A 23574-nucleotide genomic window follows, 5' to 3' on the forward strand; every position below is an offset into this window, starting at 1 on the left:
ATTGGGATACAAGGAATCTCTGAGTTGAGACGCAGGTAGCTGAGGTCCAGAGGGTTTCACACGGCTAGGTGAAGGCGGTCGATTAACCCTATCCACAAAGTCCTGGCGTTACGCACCACGCGGAGGCCAATGGACACCACCACAACAGCAACAGATGCAGCCAGCAAACAATGTTTGGAGGCCACCAAGTACAACACAAAGGCCTCGTGAAACGACACACATCACAGACCCCCAGGAGGCCTGCCGAAAGTGCGGCGGTCTTGGACACTGGGCTCGGGAATGTCGGCATCAACGCCTGTTGTTCTGCTGGGTGTGCGGGAGAGTAGGCGTCAGGAGCGTCGAATGCTGCCAGCAGGCGGGAAATGCCCAGCGATCTCAGCCGAACAGAGGCGAGCAGGGGTCGCAAGATGCTACCTCTCCAAACTAACAGGAAAGCTGATCGAGGAGGAGCAGCGGTTGTCCGCAGCGGTGACGATTGGTGGGGGCACATACAAGGCCACAATCGACACCGGGGCAACAGCAAGCTTTATAAGCAAAGAGCTGGCGGAAGACCTGGCTCCCCTCGGAAAGATTACGAGGATACGACGGCAAGTTAAATTTGAAGACGGAAGATGGGGCGTAATCGATGAGCAGCTGGATGTGGAAATCGCGTTCGGGAACAAGCGACTGAGCATGAGCCTGCTGATACTACCAGGGGTAGTGGATTCATTGGTGTTAGGATGGAACTTTCTAACACAAGTCGGTACCGAGATTAAGTGCGCTGGACACGAAGTGATAATACCGGCAAGGAATCGTCACAAAGGATGGCTCGAGGAGACGCTATCGGTGGCAGTCGTACAACGGGCAAGCGAAGATGACGACACGACGAAATTCCTGGAGGCAGAGCTATCGAGTTTTAGCAGCATGAAGGGAGCGCAAACATGGCAGAGCATCAGATCACGATGAAAGACGACAAACCAATAAAGCAGCGATACTATCCCAAGAATCCGAAAGTTCAAGGGGAGGTCAATGCGAAGGTGGACGAGCTTCTCCAAATGGGATACATAGAACACTCAACAAGCCCATACAGTTCTCCCATCGTGATGGTTAAAAAAAAGACGGGCAAATAGAGACTGTGCGTCGACTTTAGGCAAATCAACGCCAAGTCTATAAAGGATGCCTACCCGATGCCCCGAAAAAATTATATTCTCGACCAACTGAGGGAAGCACGGTACATCACCAGCTTGGACCTAAAGGATGGGTACTGGCAAATCCCACTGAAAGCAGACAGCAGGCAGTATTCGGCGTTTACAGTGCCGGGGAAAGGTTTATTCCAATGGAGAGTAATGTCATTCGGACTTCATTCGGCGTCTGCGACCATTCAACGGGTGCTGGACCGGGCGATCAACCCGAAATGTCGCCGCACGCATTTGCTTACCAGGATGACATCATAGTGATCGGGCGCTCGCTGGAAGAACACAAGGCCAACCTAAAGGAAGTGTTCCGACGGCTAAAGGAGGTTAAACCCGGAGAAATGCCAATTTTTCAAGAAAGAGCTGTTATATCTTGGTCATCGAGTGACTAGCGAAGGAATAGGCACGGATCCGGAAAAGGTAGCAGCCATCGCCAAACCAGAACCACCATCGACAGTAAGAGAGCTCAGACAGTACCTGGGCGTAGCATCATGGTACCGCCGGTTTGTACCTGACTTCGCAAAAATAGTCAAACCTCTCAACGATATGCTACGCAAGGGCAATAAGTGGGTGTGGACACAGGAACATCAGACGGCGTCATCAGGTGAAGGCAAGACTCGTCGCAGACCCCGTACTGGCATGCCCGGTTTTCGACAAACCATTCATCTTGCAAACTGACGCGAGCGACTACGGCATCGGGGCAATCTTGACCCAAGAAACTGAACGAGGCGAAAAGGTAATCTCTTACTCAAGCCGAACGCTCAACGGGGCTGAGAAGAATTACTCAACGACCGAGAAGGAGTGCTTGGCAATCGTCTGGGCGATCCGGAAGCTCAAGCCGTATTTGGAAGGTTACCACTTTAAAGTAGTAACCGACCACACGGCGCTGAAGTGGCTCAACAGCATAGAAAGCCCTTCAGGGAGGATCGCCAGATGGGCCCTGGAGTTGCAGCAGTACGACTTCGAAAAAGCGTACAGGAAAGGACTACTCAACGTGGTGGCAGACGCTTTGTCAAGGCAGCCACTGCCGGAATAACTTCGAGGGATCAAGGAGACGTCGGCAGCGGAAGCTTCTGCAGCATGCAGCTGGATTCTGGAAATGCGCGAAAAGATAAGGACCCAGTCGCAAAGGTATCCGTACTACGTGATGGAGCAGCAAAATTGGCCCCAAGACACGACGGACCTTACCAAGTCATGGGTTTTGCGTCACCAGTAATCTGCAAAATACGACACATTTTTTTTTTTTTTTTTTTTAAATGCTTTGCTATTTATTTATTGAATCTTCTCCCTTTGGATACTAACAATAAGTGTATCAAATCTTAGACTAATTAATCTAACTCACAGTCATATGACTGATGTTGTGCTAAAGGGGCCCGAAAGTTATTGCTGGCTTGGCAGGTCGTTGCGTTGTAGACGGGATCGGCTGGAAACCCAAGTCAAGCCTCTTGCGAGGCGATTGGGGTGCACAGAGAGTTTTTCGTTGTAGGACGCTTTTTGTTTGTCTATTTCATCTTTTACGGTAAGAATGCTTAGGTCCCTGTGGACGTTTTGGTTGCGAATATACCATGGTGCCCCAGTGATAGTTCGCAGGATTTTCGATTGAACGCGCTGTATAATGTCTATGTTGCTTCTGCTGGCGTTCCCCCATAGCTGGGAGCCATATGAGAGTGGAGTTGTAGAGCAAAACCTTGCAGTCCAGACGCAGGGGCGAACGAGCGTTAAGAATCCAGTGGAAGCTGCTGGCCTTTAGTTTTAGATGTACTTTCTTGCGTTCGATGTGTCTTCTCCAGGTTAGTCGTCTGTCAAGGTGCACGCCGAGATACGTTACATCGTTGACTTGGGGAATCTGCGTATTATTCAATAACAGTGGAGGGCATGTTTGCCTGTTGAGAGTAAACGTTATGTGTTTACATTTTTGTTTATTTATTTTAATCCGCCAATCAGATAGCCACCTCTCTACTACGAGGAGGTGGTTTGCTAGCTGTGTTGTGGCTCGGCCTGGGCACCTCGAGCGACTTAAAATTGCGGTGTCGTCAGCGAACGTAGATGTTGTTAGCTGCTCGTTCGTGGGAATATCCGCTGTGTATAGGAGGAACAGAGTAGGCCTTAGCGCGCTTCCTTGCGGGACTCCAGCTTTGATAATGTAGTCGTCTGATGTTGTTGTATTGCATCTTACTGCGAAGGTCCTGTTGTATAGATACGACTCAAGAAGCTTGTGAGTGTAATCAGGTAAGTGTATTTTGATTTTGTGCATGAGGCCATCTAGCCATACTCGATCGAAGGCTTGAGATACATCGAGGAAGGCTGTGCGTATTTCTGATGTTATTCTGTTAACTTGTTCGACTGTTCCACGGTTTTGACGAAATCCAAATTGATGAGCAGGGATAACATTGTGTGCTCCTAGATATGGTGTTATGCGAGTTAGAAGGCATTTTTCGAACAGCTTAGACAGACACGATAATAAACTAATTGGTCTGTAGGATGACGGAATTGTGTGGTCTTTTCCGGGCTTCGGTATCATAATGATAATACATTTTTTCCATTTTTTCGGATAGTAGCCGAGAGTTATAATCCCATTGAAGAGCTTACAAATAACCTCAATGGCAGAGTTTGGAAGTTCAATTAACATTTTTGGGGTTATTTGGTCACCGCCAGGGGCCTTTTTCGGTTTCAGTTCCCCAATGACTTTCGCGATCTCCTTTGGCTGAAACAATGGTGGTAGGGAAATAGATTCAGATTCGATTTGTGGTAGGAAAAATGAACCAGTGGCAGGGTTCGGCTGGAAGACGTTTCTTAGATGTAACGCAAAAGTTTCGGCTCTATCTTCGTCGCTGCGGGCCCAGATGCCAGATGAGTTTCTTATCGGAGTGACTGTTTCGATTGGAGAGCTCAGATTTGGGTGAGCCCTCCACAGAGGATGTTTTGTACTGGTTGGCGATAGTTTTTTAATGTACTGCAGCTGTGCCTTTTCTGTTTCTTGCTTTAGAGCTCGATTTAGTGAGCGAGTGGCTTCCTTAAGACGTTGTTTTGATGACGGCGATCTGTTGGTTTGCCAGGCACGTCGCAGGCGCCTCTTTCCTAGGACTAACCGTTCAATTTTCAGATTAGTTTTGAAGTGGATGGCTTGCACGTCCCTGCCTTGTGGTGTTGAGATAGTGGCTGCCTCCACGAATACTTCTTCAAGAGCATCGGTAGAGCAGTCGATGTCCGCTTCGATGTTGAAGTGAGGGGTTAATTTGATGTGTGAGCTTACATACTTTTTATATTTTAACCAGTTGGTTCTGTGCGACGTCAGCCTAAGGGGGTGATCTGTGGTTTTTGTGCTTTGAAGAAGAGTTATTAGCACTGGCGAATGGTCTGACGACAGGTCCGAAAGCGCTTTGGCGCTTATTATATTGCGGGGAATGTTTTTTGTCACCGCAAAGTCTATTAGGTCTTGAACTTTCCTGGGGTCTGTTGGCCAGTATGTGGGGCTGCCAGGGGAAACATAGTCTAATTTGTTGTTCAGTTTTATGATTGCATTGTATAATTGCCTTCCTTTGGGATACGACACATAAACACAAAGAAAGAGCGGACCATCCACGTAAGCGAGCTGAAACAGCAACAAACGGAAAACACAAGAGAGCGGCTACAGCAAGCAGACACAAAAGACGCAAAACAACATTGAAAGTACAAGGATTTCTCCAAGGATGCCCAAAGGATACTACGAAAGGAGTCCAAGGATACCTCCAAGGATGCCCAAAGAATACTACGAAAGGAGTCCAAGGATACCTCCAAGGATGCCCAGAGGATGCTACAAAAGGAGTCCAAGGATACCTCCAAGGATGCCCAAAGGATACTACGAAAGGAGTCCAAGGATACCTCCAAGGATTCCCAAAGGATACTACGAGCCAATTCGAAGGATACCTCCAAGGATTCGAAAGGGATACTACAAATCGACTCCAAGGATACTACAGGGCAACTACAAAGGTGCAATGAAACACATAAAGGACATCAGGAGAACGTTAAGAACACAAAGGGAGCCCCGAATCTGGGAGGAGAGTGGTCCCCGGGTGAGCCCGCTGGATCCCAGGACCCGCGGCAGACCGGAGCATTGGGCCCCACCGACACCGAGCACCGGACTGACGACGCCAAGGACAGGGCCATCGACGCCAATGCCAACACGGAGCGCGACGGTAACCGCGGAGCCAGATGAGCCGCTGGAGCGAGGACCCTGGGTGTGGCTCGAGCCCGTGGAAGGTGGCCGACCTCCGCTCAAGCGGCAGCACTCGGGGCCCGAAGTGTCCGAGGTGGTGGCACGCCCGAAATTGTCGCGGACGGTGTCGGTGCCGGGGGGCCAGCGATGGCGAGAGATCGCGGAGCACGAATGGCCCGAAGGGATCGCGGAGGCACCGGCGGTGAAGGAGGCTCGCATCCTGATCGGCAGGCGCAGCTTGCGCGTATGGAGAGAGGGGCGCGCGTTCCGAGTCCGTTTGGGTCTTGCGGGCACGAGAGTGTTCGAGGAGCGGCCGAATAAAATTTAAATAAAAGAAACAAAACAGAGTTGAAAACCGGCATAGGACGGGAAACGCGGCTGAAACAGGTGCCAGAAGAAAGGGGCACACAAATTAAATTCGTCACTGGTAATATTTAAAAAAAAAAGTTGTATTATTTTATTAAAGTTGGTGTTAAACCTTTTTTTCTTATCACTTTTACAAGACACTTATTTATTACTTTCGAACCGTTCGCGGTCTCGGACAAAATAGGACTGTCTCTTAGCTCTTAGCTTTTCTTAAGCTTCCAGAACTTTAATTTTTGTTTAAAATAAAAACTTATGATGAAACTGTCGCATCTCGTTGTGAAATGAAATTATGCTGACCGATGCAATTTGATTGAAAATCGGAACGCAATATGTTCTGAACTTAGAACGCAATACTGTGGGCTTTGAACGGAAAAGTTTGGGCTTCGAACGGAAGCTTGTGTTTACTTTACGATTGGTTTATTTATCTTAGCAGGACGGTCAAGCGCGGCCCTCGAAGTAGGTGGCAAAGGCAAAATCTTAAACAAAGGCAAAGGCAATGTCGCTGAAGGCAAGGGTAACATAGCTGAAATTGAATTCAAAAATTTGTTTATAAATTCCATAAGTGGAACCGTTTCACGGGTTGGATAACTCTCCCCCTTCTAAAATGGATCGACCCGATTCAATATGAAATTCATTTAATAGATCTCTTAATTCTGTTAAAAAATATTCTTGGCTAATAGGTTTTTCTGGTTCTCGTTTACATCAAAAGGGCGTTTAATTTCAGGAGGCAGTGTCGAGCAGCAGTTTTATCCAGATGTCTACATATCGCGCGCTCGCACTGCCGTCCGCTCTCCCTCTCCATCTCTCCCTTAAGTCTCCGCTCTGCTCTGGAGCGCTTAAGTTAAGTTAGGCTTAAGCAGTTATTCTTTCAAAGTGATCCAATAAACATCCACGCACGTCGCGCAAAAACCCCAAAGTACTCCCGTGTGTTTTTGGTACCATTGGATCTTGGGGCTTCAACTATTTCCACCGATCAAGCCACCCCGCCCCAACATTTTGGTCCTTCGAACCGGATTTCAAAATCTTTGGACCTTCCTCTCCTGGAGTTTCCTTTGATTTTGTCCCAGAAGCCTTGAAACGCTCCAGATAAGTTCCACTTAATAATTGCCGGTCATACAGCTAGTTTTTTCGCACCCTATTTCGACTAACTTTCTGTATGATATATTGTCTAATTCCAAAAGTGATTTATCCGACGCAACGGCATTTAATATATGTATTTCAATTCCGTTACTTGTGCCCGACAATATTTCAGTTTCCTTTGCCCACAGTTGCACACTTGAAACAATTTCAGAAGATATTTCAGTGCTACTATTCAACTAAAATATATCTCAAATATATTTTCAATTCCAATTGTGTGTAAAATATAACTCAGCCGCAGTAAAAAATTCCCGGTCAGAACATTTTTCCTTAAGACTTGCACTCTTTATTATACCCGTTACTCGTGGAGTAAAAGGGTATACTAGATTCGTCGGAAAGTATGTAACAGGCAGAAGGAAGCGTTTCCGACCCCATAAAGTATATATATTCTTGATCAGGATCACTAGCCGAGTCGATCTAGCCATGTCCGTCTGTCCGTCTGTCTGTCCGTCCGGATGAACGCTGAGATCTCGGAAACTATGGGAGCTAGGCTGTTGAGATTTGGCGTGCAGATTCCTGAGCTTCTTACGCAGCGCAAGTTTGTTTCAGCAATGTGCCACGCCCACTCTTACGCCCACAAACCGCCCAAAACTGTGGCTCCTACAGTTTTGATGCTAGAATAAAAATGGAACAAATCCAAAAGTGCTCCTCCCAAATACCTTATGGCTGTCGGCTCCCTCCTATCGACACAGAGGTTTTCTCTGGCGATTATCTTCGCTGGCCGACTTTCCGGGACCTTTTCACGGCAATATACATAGACAATCCGAGTCTAACGCCCGTTGAAAAATTATACCACTTAAATTTGAAAACAAGTGGCGAAGCTCATTCCATAGTTTCGAGATCCCCACTCACCAATGATGGCTTTCGCTCAGCCTGGAGTAAACTAACTGAGCGTTTCGAAAATAAGCGATTGCAGGTGAACAGTCACCTGAAAACACTTTTCAATGTGCAATCCATAGCACAGGAGTCGGGAGCAGCCTTAAAGGAACTTCAACGCACTTTTCAAGGTTGCTTAACTTCCTTAAAATTTTACGGTGTTAATATTGAGAATTGGGACCCTATCCTGGTTTATATGTGCTCGACAAAACTACCAAAGCTCACTCTCTCATTATGGGAGCAATCCATCTAAAATAAAGCCGAAATTCCTACGTGGCTTGAGCTTGATTCCTATTTGACGGAGCGCCATCGAACTCTTGAGGCCGTCGACAGCTTCCTATCTGCCAATCTCCACCACGCCCAGTCCAAAGACACAAATCGAGTGGCAGAATTTCCAAAAATAAATTCCTTCAACACAAGGCTAGTTCCGATACCCAAAGGCTGCGATCTGTGTTCGAAGAAGAACCACCCCGTGCGTATATGTCCACGCTTCCTACAAATAACGGTAGACGATCGCCTAGCCTATACTCAAAGGAAGCAGTTGTGCTCCAATTGCTTTGCAAGCAGCCATCAATTCCGGGATTGCACAAGCGCTCACAACTGTCTCACTTGCCAAGATCGGCATCACACATTTCTGCATCGAAACAGCGGCCCTACTACTCCGCCGATTCCATCCGACCCTCCAAGGCCAGTATCCGCCTCATTTCCACACATCATTTCGTCCTATTCAGCGCAAGTTTCCGTACAAAAAGTCCCTCCTAAGAATAATCCATCCGAATATTGGGTTCCATACCCCGCCTTGGATGGCAGACGTACTCGAGGTATTAAAACCTACCAATGCCATCAATGCGTGAGTCTGCCTAAAGGTCCATCCTCTACGGAAGTGCCACCACTTTCTACGGCTAACTAGCCTCACTAGTCGCTATACCTCTATCCGCCCATGATTTTGTAGATGGTCTTCTAGAATTATCGTTACAGCAAGTAGGCAATCTGCCTCCCATGCGTTGATACCCTCTCTCCTTTAGTTTCTCAAACTAAAGTGAGATGTTTCCGAAAATGTAACTATAAATAACTTAACGACATGATTTCTCAATATAATTGAACAGAATTGTACAATTGTATGGATATTGAAAGTGCCACTGAACACTTCTATATAGTGTTAAATACCTTTTTTAATGAATGCGTTCCTGATAGGTTTCCTTCAAAGACAAACAGGCCACCTTGGTTTACCAATGCGCTTCAAAACTTAAAAACCTTAAGACAAACACTTATAAAAAGTATAAGAAATCGGGTAAGCCATCTGATTTTTCGAAATATGTGGTGGCTCGATCGGATTTTAATGTTCTCAATAGTCATTGCTATTCTATGTATTTAAGTCGATGTAAATTTGAATTTTCAAATGATCCGAAGCAGTTTTATAACTTTGTCAATGCCAAGCGTAAGTCGTCAGCATTGCCTTCATCGGTACGTTTTAACTCAATGGAGGCATCGACGGATTCTGAAATTGCTGATTTATTTGCCAATTTTTCCAAACTACTTATAGTTCGGCTGCTTGGTCAAATTCTAACTACCCTAATCCCTTAAATAAGGCAAATTGTATCTTTACCCCTGAAGTAACGGAAATTTCTCTCGTAAGAGACTTAGAAAAAACAACGCCAACTTATTCTCCCGGTCCTGATGGACTCCCCGGGTGTGTGCTTAAGTTTTGTGCGTCAGCCATATGTAAACCGATTCTTAAACTTTTTAATTTGTCTATTTCATCGTCAGTTTTTCCTACTATCTGAAGGACTCTTTTATCATTCCACTTCACAAAAAGGGTGCGAAGGCGGATGCCCAGAATTACAGAGGTATTTCTAAATTGTCGGCAATTCCTAAAGCATTTGAACGTATTATTACTTCTCATTTGCAACATTTATGTTCCTCGCTAATATCACCGTGTCAGCATGGTTTTGTTAAGCGAAGATCGACCACCACCAACCTTCTGGAATTGTCATCTATTGTAATAAATGGATTTAAGAATAAAATGCAGACTGACGTTATATACACAGATTTTAGTAAGGCCTTTGACTCTGTCAACCACTCTCTTCTCTTATTCAAATTAAATCAACTTGGGTTTCCATGTAATCTATTAACTTGGATTTCAAGTAATTTGAATGGTAGGACTCAGAGGGTTATATTCAAGAACGCTGCCTCAAAACTGATATATGTGACATCTGGAGTGCCGCAGGGTAGTCATTTGGGCCCTTTGCTGTTTACTTTGTTTATTAACGATCTTCCCTCTATCATAACACACTCTCGTGTACTAATGTATGCTGATGATGTTAAGCTTTGTTTATCACATAATGATATAGCGTTGGGTTTCAACTTACAGTCAGATATTGATTGTTTTAAGGGATGGTGTGAGTATAACCTTTTAAATTTGAACTGCCTTAAATGCAACGTTATGACTTTTCATAGGGGTACTCCTACTTTTGTTAGTTACTCTCTTCAAAATACGCCACTCGACCGTATATATTCAGTTAATGACTTAGGCGTTCTTCTGGACCCAAAACTTAAATTTGACTGCCACATAATGTCCACTGTCAGCAAGGCCATGAGTGTTCTTGGGTTTATAAAGCGTTGGTCAAAAGAATTTGATGACCCTTATACAACCAAATTATTATTTACCTCCCTTGTCCGTCCTATTTTGGAATATTGTTCTTCGGTTTGGAGTCCACAATATCAAGTGCATATTGACCGTATTGAGTCGGTACAAAAAAAATTTCTTCTTTTTGCCCTTCGTAGTTTAAACTGGGATCAAAACATAAGGCTACCTACCTATTGCTTAATTTACCTACCCTTGCAAATCGTAGAACAATGCTTGGTACTATTTTTATGCAAAATCTTATAAGAGGAGATATTGATTCTGTAGAACTTGTAAGCCGCCTAACTTTCAATGTTCCTGTTAGACTAACACGAAATTATTATCCCCTAAATTTGCCACGATGTACATCTAATTTTTGTCTGCACGAGCCCTTTCGCGTTCTATGTAAGAATTATAACCTTTATCATTTAATTTGCACTTCAACTTCTATCCCGGTATTAAAATAATATTTTAACTCATTTGCATCATTCTTAGATGCTTCTTTTATTTTCATTTGTGTCCCGCCTCTATTTGTTTTTTGTATCTTCCTCGCGAACTCGTATTTTTGCCCAAATTGATAAAAGGGCCCCGCGCGTAAAAAGCACGTGCTTGGTGTCGTTGGGCCACTTGTTTGTACTGCTCGTAGTGCATCAACGTCCATCATATATAAGCCCCCAGAATCGGCTCCAGGAAGTACATATCCAAAAGTACTGCTCCAATTGCTTGACTCACAATCATACCAAGGACTCCTGCCGCAGTGGTCATCACTGCCACAAGTGTGGAAAGGACCACCACACTCTCCTACATACGGACGACCGATCTACATTTCCAACATATTCCTGAGCCCACTATCCTGAGGTTCTTGCTACGGGTGTCCTCGCAAGGGGGGGCAGAATGTTTACGTCAAAAGGGCGTTTAATTTCAGGAGGCAGTGTCGAGCAGCAGTTTTATCCAGATGTCTACATATCGCGCGGTCGCACTGCCGTCCGCTCTCCCTCTCCATCTCTCCCTTAAGTCTTAAGTGCCTATGTCATTTATCCCCCTTTTTGATCTAGTTGATATTAATTGTAATAAAATTAATTCGATTACTTCTATGTCATATTTAATTTCCCATTGTGACCTTTTATTAGTATCCCTTTTTATATTATCTGATTCCAATTTTTATTATTTCTTTATAAAAACTTAAGTTAGTTACGTGGAATAATTCTGCGTATGAATCGTACGTCAATACGTCTTTATTGTCCTTGAATAAAAGATACTCGTGACTTGTATAGTCAGTTATTTCTGGTTTTGTTAATAAAATAAGGAAAAGTTAAAAAAATAGTAACATATACATTTTTAGAATTTTATATTATTTTTGTGAATAATTCTATTTCTATGGTTGATTATTATTTTGTAAGGTAAATTTTCTTTAACTACTTGTTTCTTATATCTAGTTTTAAGTTTATTTCTTTCCCCGTGTTTCTTTTAATAAACTACCTGTCCTACATGATATACTTTTTCTTTTCTGTTTTCATTATGTGTTTCTAACATTTTCTATTGTGTATTTTTTAAAATTTGAGGAATATTATCGTGCTCTATTTTATTATATAGTACGTCAAAAGGTTTTTGGTTCGTTGTAGAATGAATGCTCTGATTATATTCTTGACCGGCTCTTATTACTATTTCGGAATAGTCGGTTAAATTAAATTCTTCTTTAAAGCACCGAGCTAATTCTGTTAATGTAGAATGTGCCCTTTCAACTTGTCCTTTTGAGGTACTGTGCCTCGGGTCTGCGTAATGTAAAGTTAAACCGCACCTTTGTGCAAAAGATTTAAATTGGGCCGAGGTAAAGCTTGGTTCATTATCGGTCATTATTACTTTGGCTTGTGGAAGTTGTTGAAGAAGTTCCATTACTTTGATTTCGATATTTAATTTATTTTGGATTTCTTTTACTACTAAAAATTTTGAGTAAGCGTCAATACAAGTTATGAAAGCAAGACATTGCGCGTTATATACTCGTATGTCGATGTGTAAATTTTCGCCTTCTTTATTCGGGATTGGGGCTTCTCCAATTGGAAATTTAATTGGGTGTCTGTTATATTTGTTTTCATTGCAAATTTTACAGTTTTTTATGTATGTTTTTAATTTTGTAAGAAAGTTTGGCCAATAATACAATCTACTGATTTGTTTATAATTTTCGTCAAGTCCCCTGTGTGCTCTGCGATGTGTTTCTTCGATTATAAGTGCTCTGTCCTTAGAAGTTTCTACATCTTGGACAAATATTTTTGTATACAAAAATTTATTCACAAAATTATCTTTAAGTGGTTTTTGAATTCTATAAAAGTCCTCTAAAGTACAATGAATACCTACCGTTAAATTAGGAGGAATATATTTTCTTAAGATTGATATCAAATTTTCGGGAGTGTCAAATTCTATTATATGTCTGGTATTTTCGAATATATTAATTGACTCATGTATTGTATACCTCCCCGTTGCTAATAGCAATTGTTGCTTAAACTGGTTTAAGGGTTTACGGGTTTCTTGTAGAACATTCTCAAAACTATTCTCTGCTGAATGCTGAGTGTTTTGATCTGAGACCGATTCGTTACCGTCAGTTAAGTTGTTGATCTGAATTCTTGATAAGGCATCTACAACTACATTAGTTGTACCTGGCTTATAAATGACTTTTGGAGTGAAACTTTCTATGAAGGAGTACCAGCGTTTCATTTCAAAATTAGGATTTTTATCAGAGATAGAAATATAACGGTTGATGATCGGTTTGGATTTCAATTCCAATCACTCCGTATAAGTAGTTTCTTAGATTTTTAAGAGCCCATACTATGGCTAAAAGTTCCTTCTTATTAGTTGCATAAACTTGTTCCGTTTTAGTCAAGGTTTTTGAAATAAAAGTAATTGGATTACCTTCTTGAGATAATACTGCACCAATTACGACGTCCGAGGCGTCGGTGGTCAGCGTAAATTTTTTATTATAATCCGGTTGAACTAATTCTACTTGAGCAATGAGATTTTCTTTCAGCTCGTTAAAAGCTTTAATAGCTGGGTCATCCAGCTGACTTAACATTTTTGTTGACATTCTTTTTGAAATTTTGCCATTATGACCTCCAAGATATTTTGTTAGAGGTTTGGCTATAGAGGCGTAATTTAAAACAAATTTTCTATAACAGCCCGTAAAGCCTAAGAAACTTCTTAGTTCCCGAATATTTTTTGGAAGCGGATATTTAATAATGGTGTAAATTTTTTCTGGGTCTGTCTTGATAACGTTATAAGATACGATGTATCCTAGAAAACTGGTTTCGCGTTTAAAAAACTTTGATTTTTCTAAAGAGATTTTCATGTTTGCCTTTAATAACATATTTATAATTTTGTATAAGTCTTTATATTGTTGTTCAATCGAGTTTGAGAATATTATGATGTCGTCCATGTAGACATGGCATGTTTTCCCTATTTGTTCTCTTAGGATGTCGTCCATTGCTCTCTGAAAAATTCTTGGTGCATTTGTTAGTTCTAATGGCATTCTTAAAAATTCGTATTTTCCATTATTTATTGAAAAGGATGTTTTTTCAACATCAGATTCTTTCATTAATATCTGATGAAAACCTGATTCTAAATCTATTGTTAAAAAATATCTTGCTTAGATAGAATTACTGATGGGTCTTGCATTGGGTACCTGTCAGGTATGGTACTTTCATTTAATTTTTTATAGTCAATGTCGAGTCTTAATTTACGGCTTCCGTCTTGATTTTCTCCTTTCTTTGGTACTACCAGAACTGGTGAATTATAAGGGCTTCGACTAGGCCTTATAATTTCCTCTGCTAACATTCTACTGATTTCGCTGTTCACGAAGTCGGTGACAGAAAAAGCGTACGGATATTGTTTCCCGTATATTGGCCTGTCGTGAATAAGATTTATTTCCCCCTTTATGTCTGTTCTAAAAGGAATTTGCATATTTATCTTTGAATGCTCTTTTTCAATATAGAGAACTATTTTTTCCTTTAGTCCGTCTAATTGATCAGTACCTATATTGTTTATCTGTTGTTTGTCGGATAACTCAACGACGGCGGGCTTGAAATTTTTATATTTCAAACGATTTTTATTTATTTGATTTTTGACGGTATTTACTTCGTCGGCACTTTCAGGATTTTGAATTCCCAAGATATTCGTATTTTTATTGACGGTATTTACTTCGTCGACACTCTCAGGATTTTGAATTCCCAAGATATTTGTATTTTTATTGACGGTATTTACTTCGTCGGCACTCTCAGGATTTTGAATTCCCAAGCTTTTTTCACTATTTTCCACAAATAATAAATCTGTGTTTTCGCTATTTTTTTCATCAAAATATTTTTTTATAATAAATTCTTTTAACGGAAGAATATTATTTTCTTCAATTAAACTTATTTCATTTTTTTCCTCATTGTCATAATATTTTAACTTTTCTGTTTTCCCTTTATATTCCAAGACTCCCTTTTCTATATTTATTATAGCTCCAATTTTTCTTAATAAATTAAATCCAATTAGCAGATCGGATTCTAATCCTTCGATTTCATAAAATAATTGTCTTGTTTCAAATATATTTATAATATGGTAATACCTAATAATTGAATACCCATGAACTGTAGTTACCTTTTTGTATATTGATAACTCATTTTTGTTTTCGAAAATTCCCTTTTTTATATAACAAGCAGTGGCTCCTGTATCTATTAAAATCTTTAACTGCTTCTTGGTTTTTCGGTCTGTCCTATTTAAATAAGGCATTCCCCTGTAGGGGTCTGGTCTAAAAAATGATCTTCGTTGATATTGTTTAATCTGGTTACTTTATTAGCTGGCTGATTTACTGTTCCTTCTGGTTCCCTTTTCTGAGCTTGAGTTTGCTCTTTATTTTGATTAGCGCGATAGTTATTTGATCGATTATTATTTTGATAATAATTATTATTGTATCTACCTCGATTATTATTTGCCTGCCAATTATTATTCGGCTGTCGATTGTAACTAGGTTTATTCTGGAGTTGAATCGATGGATCAACATCCATTGGCTCGACGGCTTGTTGCTTTTGATTATTATTATGATTATCGTTTTGCCAAAAGTTTCCCTTTTGTGGCCAATTATAATTCTGGTCATTATTCCAATAATTTCCCGTTTTATTAGTATTATTGTTCTGTCTTTTTTGATCAAACCGTAAGTTGTTTCCCTGATATTTATTTTCATTTTTAAATCCATTAAACCTGTTTGCAAATTGAGCACGGAAATTGTTTGATTCTAGTTCTTGGACCTTTGCCAAAGCATTGGGTAAATCTGGTGGATTTAATGAGAAAAGAGTTTCTGAGAAAGATCCATTTAGCCCAGATATAAAAATTCGTAAAGCATTGCTCCTTATTGTTTTGTTTGTTTCTTTGGCAATTACGCTGTCCTTTCCGTATGTCATTATGGTTTTGTTTATTAGTAGTGTCATTTTTTTATTGACTTCATTATAGTATTCTGTAACTGTCATTCGTCCCTGCCTGAGGATACTTAGTTCTGACTCTAACGCCCATAACGCTTAAATCTGTATACCGCCGGTAGGTGGCGCATTTTAATCTCGCTTTGCTGCTTGCATATCTCCATTTAGCTGAGTAACGGGTATCTGATAGTCGAGGTACTCGACTATAGCGTTCTCCCTTGTTTAAATTTAATTTTTAACTTTCATTAAATTGTTTTTTTAGAACTTTTGATTAAGCAGCCCCACGTTGGGCGCCAATTAAATTCGACACTGGTAATATTTAAAAAAAAAAGTTTTATTATTTTATTAAACTGGGTGTTAAACCTTTTTTCTTGTCACTTTTACAAGATACTTATTTATTACTTTCGAACCGATCGCGGTCTCGGACAAAATAGGACTGACTCTTAGTTTTAAAAATTATCCAATCAACCTCGGCCAGAAGCTTTCCTTTTCTTAAGCTTCCAGAACTTTAATTTTTGTTTAAAATAAAAGCTTATGCTGAAACTGTCGCATCTCGTTGTGAAATGAAATTATGCTGACCGACGCAATTTGATTGAAAATCGGAACGCAATATGTTCTGAACTTAGAACGCAATACTGTGGGCTTTGAACGGAAAAGTTTGGGCTTCGAAAGGAAGCTTGTGTTTACTTTACGATTGGTTTATTTATCTTAGCAGGACGGTCAAGCGCGGCCCTCGCACCCGCTCTCGAGTGTTGCCAGCGTGAAGCCAGAATCAGCCGGCTGAGGACGATTGAAGGGCGAGAGAGAGAGACGAGAGGCGAGAGCGGTCGTATGGAGAGAGGAAGGATGAAATAGAAAGGAGTGAGGAAAAGCGAAAACTTACCTAGAAAGTTGCAAAATCCCCATGAGCCAGGGAAGGGGGCGCCTCGATAGGCGATCGATTGGCACTAGACGATAGTGCGATCGATGGGTACACGAAAATGGTAAAGGTGGAAATATCGCAACAAGCAGGTGGCAACGCCGCACCGTCGGTATCGATAAGCGAATAAACATCGACCAGGCGGAGGAACCAATAAAAGGAGTAGAACGCAGCAATGAGCATTGAGCTGGGGATCGATAGCCCACGAGTATCGATGTCCCAGTGGGGTCATGGAAAATATCGGCGCGGGAGATTCAAGTTGCTACGAGGAGGATGACCAGCGCTGTAGAAACTCAACAGAGTTAAGAGCGTCGTGGGAGCATCGAGGGAGAAACGAGGGAGCGCCGCGGGAATCACAAGGACTCAAAGGCAAGGATAAGCAAGGAAACTCCGGAAAGTAGGAACAAGTTTAAATGTTTCCCGAAGTAGGGGGGAATGTGAGGAGTTGAATAACTCCCCACAAGTAGAAGCAGCAACAGATGACCGGCCGCTAACCAGATACGCGGCGAATTCGCGTAGTTACGGCGCGGCGAAGAGAGTTTGGAGACTTGGATGGAGAACGAGAGAGTTTGGAGACCAAGGATGGAGAACAAGAGAGTTTTAAGACCAAGGATGGAGAGCGAGAGAGTTTGGAGACAAAGGATGGAGATCGAGAGATAATGGAGACTTCGCGGGCAAGGCAAGAGTGCCTTGTGCAAAAGCGAATAACGGACTCCACCGGACTTTAGACTCTCCCGTGAACTTTGGACCGGGAGAAGAAGTGCCACATCTCGGCAGTGGAGCGGCACACAGGCGTGCCACAAGCATCACGGGAATCAGCGGGACGGTAGCAGTGGGCGGAGCATCGATCGGAAGCGGTACGTGAAGGACAAGTGGGTCAACCAGGAGGCACGGACTTTGGACCCGGAGTGGAGAGATCCAGCGGGCCATGCGCAGAAGGGAAATAACGGTTCCCGGAGGCCCTATGTAAGGCCGGAGAGCGCTGGCAGCTGGATAGTCGATCACAAGGAGTCAAACCGTCAAGATCAATCAGATACCAAAGTGAACAATCAAACAACCAGATAATCTACAAGGGAGCAACAGCAAGTCGAGTCGGCGGAGAAGCAGCGCCGTGCGAGCATACGAAGAGCAAGATTGCTACGTCGAGACGTTCAGGATTGGGATACCAGGAATCTCGACGAGGATACGACGGCAAGTTAGGTTTGAAGACGGAAGATGGGGCGTAATCGATGAGCAGCTGGATGTGGAGATCGCGTTCGGGAACAAGCGACTGAGCATGAGCCTGCTGATACTACCAGGGGTAGTGGATTCATTGGTGTTAGGATGGAACTTTCTAACACAAGTCGGTACCGAGATTAAGTGCGCTGGACACGAAGTGATAATACCGGCCAGGAATCGTCACAAAGGATGGCTCGAGGAGAAGCTATCGGTGGCAGTCGTACAACGGGCAAGCGAAGATGACGACACGACGAAATTCCTGTAGGCAGAGCTATCGAGTTTCAGCAGCATGAAGGGAGCGCAAACATGGCAGAGCATCAGATCACGATGAAAGACGACAACCCAATAAAGCAGCGATTCTATCCCAAGAATCCGAAAGTTCAAGGGGAGGCCAATGCGAAGGTGGACGAGCTTCTCCAAATGGGATACATAGAACACTCAACAAGCCCATACAGTTCTCCCATCGTGATGGTTAAAAAAAAGACGGGCAAATAGAGACTGTGCGTCGACTTTAGGCAAATCAACGCCAAGTCTATTAAGGATGCCCACCCGATGCCCCGAATAAATTATATTCTCGACCAATTGAGGGAAGCACGGTACATCACCAGCTTGGACCTAAAGGATAGGTACTGGCAAATCCCACTGAAAGCAGACAGCAGGCAGTATTCGGCGTTTACAGTGCCGGGCAAAGGTTTATTCCAATGGAGAGTAATGCCATTCGGACTTCATTCGGCGTCTGCGACCTTTCAACGGGTGCTGGACCGGGTGATCAACCCGAAATGTCGCCGCACGCATTTGCTTACCAGGATGACATCATAGTGATCGGGCGCTCGCTGGAAGAACACAAGGCCAACCTAAAGGAAGTGTTCCGACGGCTAAAGGAGGCAAATCTGAGGTTAAGCCCGGAGAAATACCAATTTTTCAAGAAAGAGCTGTTATATCTTGGTCATCGAGTGACTAGCGAAGGAATAGGCACGGATCCGGAAAAGGTAGCAGCCATCGCCAAACTAGAACCACCATCGACAGTAAGAGAGCTCAGACAGTACTTGGGCGCAGCATCATGGTAACGCCGGTTTGTACCTGACTTCGCAAAAATAGTCAAACCTCTCAACAATATGCTACTCAAGGGCAATAAGTGGGTGTGGACACAGGAACATCAGACGGCGTTCAAAGAGGTGAAGGCAAGACTCGTCGCAGACCCCGTACTGGCATGCCCGGTTTTCGACAAACCATTCATCTTGCAAACTGACGCGAGCGACTACGGCATCGGGGCAATCTTGACCCAGGAAACTGAACAAGGCGAAAAGGTAATCTCTTACTTAAGCCGAACGCTCAGCGGGGCTGAGAAGAATTACTCAAGGACCGAGAAGGAGTGCTTGGCAATCGTCTGGGCGATCCGGAAGCTCAAGCCGTATCTGGAAGGTTACCACTTTAAAGTAGTAACCGACCACACGGTGCTGAAGTGGCTCAACAACATAGAAAGCCCTTCAGGGAGGATCGCCAGATGGGCCCTGGAGTTGCAGCAGTACGACTTCGAAATAGCGTACAGGAAAGCACTACTCAACGTGGTGGCAGACACTTAGTCAAGGCAGCCACTGCCGGAAAAACTTCGAAAGATCAAGGAGACGTCGGCGGCGGAAGCTTCTGCAGCATGCAGCTGGATTCTGGAAATGCGCGAAAAGATAAGGACCCAGTCGCAAAAGTATCCGGACTACGTGATGGAGGGTAACACCCTGTACAGGAACATGGAAGATGTGCGTTCCGAAAGCTCTACGGGAAACGGTGCTGAAGGAGAACCACGACTCACCGGCGGCTGGCCATGTAGGAAGCCGGAAGACAATAGCACGTCTGGCAGCCCGGTATTACTGGCCAGGAATGCACAGAGACGCCCGAGCCCACGTGCGAGGATGCGAGACATGCATGAGATTCAAGCCGAATCAGATGCAAATAGCTGGGAAAATGCTGACGCAGGTGCCAGAGGAACCATGGGCTACGGTATGTGCGGACTTCGTCGGACCCCTGGCGCGTTCGAAGCACGGCAACCAAATGCGGCTGGTATTGATAGACCGGTTCTCCAAGTGGACTAAAATGGTGCTGCTGCGAAGCGCGACGGCCGAATCCCTAAAGAAAGCTTTTAAAGAACACATAATCGCGAGGTATGGGGTCTCCAAAATAGTCATAACGGACAACGGAGACCAGTTTGCCAGCAAAATTTTCAAGAGTTTCCTGACCGAAATGGGAGCCAAGCCACAGTTCACAGCACCATACACCCAACAGGAGAACCCGACTGAGAGAGCAAATAGGACGGTGAAAACAATGATAGCGCAATTCGCAGGGCAGGACCAAAGAAACTGGGACGAATAATGACCGGAAATCATGCTGGCAGTAAACACGAGCGTTTCAGAATCCACAGGTTACACACCGTCGTTCATTACCCAAGGCAGAGAACCAAGACTACCGAGCGCCCTATACGACAGAGAAACCGTAGGGACCGGACGACCGACTGAGACGCCGGAGGAGAAAGCAATCAAACTCAGAGAAATCTTCGAGATTGTAAGGCGGAACCTGGAGAAAGCATCTTAGGATCAGGCTAGGCATTATAACCTAAGGAGGAGGCAATGGACGCCAAGGGTGGGTGACGTCGTGTGGGCCAAGGAATACCACTTATCAAAAGCGGCCGAGGGGTTCGCAGCAAAATTGGCCTCAAGATACGACGGACCTTACCAAGTCATGGGTTTTGCGTCACCAGTAATCTGCAAAATACGACACATAAACACAAAGAAAGAGCGGACCATCCACGTAAGCGAGCTGAAACAGCAACAAACGGAAAACACAAGCGAACGGCTACAGCAAGCAGACACAACAGACGCAAAACAACATTGAAAGTACAAGGTTACCTCCAAGGATGCCCAAAGGATACTACGAAAGGAGTCCAAGGATACCTCCAAGGATGCCCAAAGGATACTACGAAAAGAGTCCAAGGATACCTCCAAGGATGCCCAGAGGATGCTACGAAAGGAGTCCAAGGATACCTCCAAGGATGCCCAAAGGATACTACGAAAGGAGTCCAAGGATACCTCTAAGGATGTCCAAAGGATACTACGAAAGGAGTCCAAGGATACCTCCAAGGATGCCCAAAGGATACTACGAAAGGAGTCCAAGGATAGCTCCAAGGATGCCCAGAGGATGCTACGAAAGGAGTCCAGGGATACCTCCAAGGATTCCCAAAGGATACTACGAAAGTAGTCCAAAGATACCTCCAAGGATTCCCAAAGGATACTACTAGCAAATTCCAAGGATACCTCCAAGGATTCGAAAGGGACACTACAAACCGACTCCAAGGATACTACAGGGCAACTACAAAGGTGCAATGAAACACATAAAGGACATCAGGAGAACGTTAAGAACACAAAGGTCCCCGGGTAAGCCCGCTGGATCGCAGGACCAGCGGCAGACCGGAGCATTGGGCCCCACCGACACCGAGCACCGGACTGACAACGCCAAGGACAGGGCCATCGACGCCAATGCCAACAGGGAGCGCGTCGGTAACCGCGGAGCCAGATGAGCCGCTGGAGCGAGGACCCTGGGTGAGGCCCGAGCCCGTGGAAGGTGGCCGACCTCCGCTCAAGCGGCAGCACTCGGGGCCCGAAGTGTCCGAGGTGGTGGCAAGCCCGAAATTGTCGCGGACGGTGTCGGCGCCGGAGGGCCAGTGACGGCGAGAGATCGCGGAGCACGAATGGCCCGAAGGGATAGCGGAGGCACCGGCGGTGAAGGAGGCTCGCATCCTGGGCGGCAGGCGCAGCGTGCGCGTATGGAGAGCGGGGCGCGCGTTCCGAGTCCGGTTGGGGCTTGCGGGCACGAGAGTGTTCGAGGAGCGGCCGAATAAAGTTTAAACAAAAGAGACTAAACAGAGTTTAAAACCGGCATAGGACGGGAAACGCGGCTGAAACAGGGGCCAAAAGAAAGAAGCATACATGGCAGCTCCGGCATCCTGAAATTCACATTGGGTTAATACAGGAAGCAGCCAAATGATACCAAAATACTCACCTGCACCGAAGCAAATGCGAAGTCCTCTCCGCACCCGGAAGCGAAAACTTACCTAGAAGGTTGCAAAATCACCATGAGCCAGGGAAGGGGGCGCCTCGATAGGCGATCGATTGGCACTAGACGATAGTGCGATCGATGGGTACACAAAAATGGTAATATCGGCCAAAGGTGGAAATATCGCAACGATCAGGTGGCAACGCTGCACCGTCGGTGTCGATATGCGAAGTGCCGGGAGGCCCTATATAAGGCCGGAGAGCGCTGGCAGCTGGATCAGTCGATCACAAGGAGTCAAACCGTCAAGATCAATCAGATACCAAAGTGAACAATCAAAAAACCAGATAATCTACAAGGGAGCAACAGCAAGTCAAGTCGGCGGAGAAGCAGCGCCGTGGGAGCCTACGAGGAGCAAGATTGCTACGTCAAGACGTTCGGGATTGGGATACCAGGAATCTCCGAATTGAGACACAGGTAGCTGAGGTCCAGAGGGCGTCACACGGCAAGGTCAAGGCGGTCGATTAACCCTATCCACAAAGTCCTGGCGTTACGCCTGGAGAGAGTATAACAAGCCAGAGGGGAGAGCGGTCGATCGGTACGGTCTCGAGTGGAATTGTCCAGGAGAACCCTACGGATTCGACTTGCGAGGTCCCGGAGCGGCGTGCCCGAGCCCCGAGCACCAAAAGCCCGCGGAAACGTCCCGGACCAAAAGCAAAAGGGTGAGGCTAGGGTGGAACGTTCGCCTACACTAGGCGTGGAAGAGAAGTAAAGCGCGAGACAGCTTCCTGGCGTTCCGCCTTGACTGTCCGCGCGGGCTGAGCAGAAACCACAGTGGGACCATCCGGGACAGAGCAAGGGACAGGCGGCGGTGTGTCGAAAGTAGAGATCCTGGAGAGAGCAGCTTCTGTTCACCCTAGTCTGAGAACGGTGACGCTTCCCTAAGCCCGCACGGCTGAACCCCCTCGCGAGTCCGAGTCGTTACCAGCAGTTACCAAGTCACGCGTGAGGAGCGAGCAGCGAGTGAGCATCTTCAGGGAGCTGCGAAGATCTTCAGGGAGCTACAGGACTGGCGCACCGAGGCGTCAAGGCGAGAGGTCGTCGAATCGATCAGGACCGTCGGAAGTACCGAAGGCCACAAGCGAAGAGGCAAGGCCAACCAAGCTGCCAAGACATTTGTAATAATATACCCGCAATAAACCCACTACGAACCCGAGAATTCTGTGCTTTCTCACTGAGCTACTGGGCGGTCACGTTAATATAAATTTGGTGGGACGAACACACAATATACTGAGCTAGCCGCACGAATCTCGTAGCGAGCAGTCCATAAAAATCAGTTCGTTACAGCATGTATACATACATCAAAGCTAATTTCATCCATACATACAAATGTGTCAAATATACACATCTCCAAAAGAGATCCAAATTCAGTGAATAGTTCCAAGCGCACAGTGCAAATTAATTCCGATTTTCAAAGTGATCCGCCAAAACTCGCCCCCTACATTTTTAAAGTGTTTTTCCTCAGCTAAAATATTTTTGCACACCTGTTCCGCCCCAATACAGTCCTCAAAAAATCAAAAAATTACAAC

The 23574-nt window shown here is 44.6% G+C and overlaps 1 protein-coding gene across 1 annotated transcript; it reads left to right on the forward strand.

Annotated features, from left to right (window-relative positions):
* The first annotated feature begins 279 nt into the window (after nt 1-279).
* On the forward strand, nt 280-21193 carry LOC139354373 (cylicin-1-like). The gene is made up of 4 exons (XM_070998596.1): nt 280-591; nt 4843-5347; nt 5412-5611; nt 20834-21193. The coding sequence occupies exons 1-4, from the start codon at nt 280-282 to the stop codon at nt 21191-21193; spliced, it is 1377 nt and encodes a 458-aa protein (XP_070854697.1).
* Nucleotides 21194-23574: the final 2381 nt, after the last annotated feature.

This window comes from Drosophila suzukii (genome assembly GCF_043229965.1).
Source record: "Drosophila suzukii chromosome 2 unlocalized genomic scaffold, CBGP_Dsuzu_IsoJpt1.0 scf_2c, whole genome shotgun sequence".
Classification (NCBI taxonomy): Eukaryota; Metazoa; Arthropoda; class Insecta; order Diptera; family Drosophilidae; genus Drosophila; species Drosophila suzukii.

Excerpts from the sequence above, each read along its gene's own strand:
- LOC139354373 (XM_070998596.1), top strand. The coding sequence starts at position 280 with ATGTCGGCATCAACGCCTGTTGTTCTGCTGGGTGTGCGGGAGAGTAGG. Across the intron at positions 592-4,842 it reads TTACGAGGATACGACGGCAA|TACAAGGATTTCTCCAAGGA; the intron begins GTTAAATTTGAA and ends CAACATTGAAAG. Across the intron at positions 5,348-5,411 it reads TGCCAACACGGAGCGCGACG|GTGGCCGACCTCCGCTCAAG; the intron begins GTAACCGCGGAG and ends AGCCCGTGGAAG.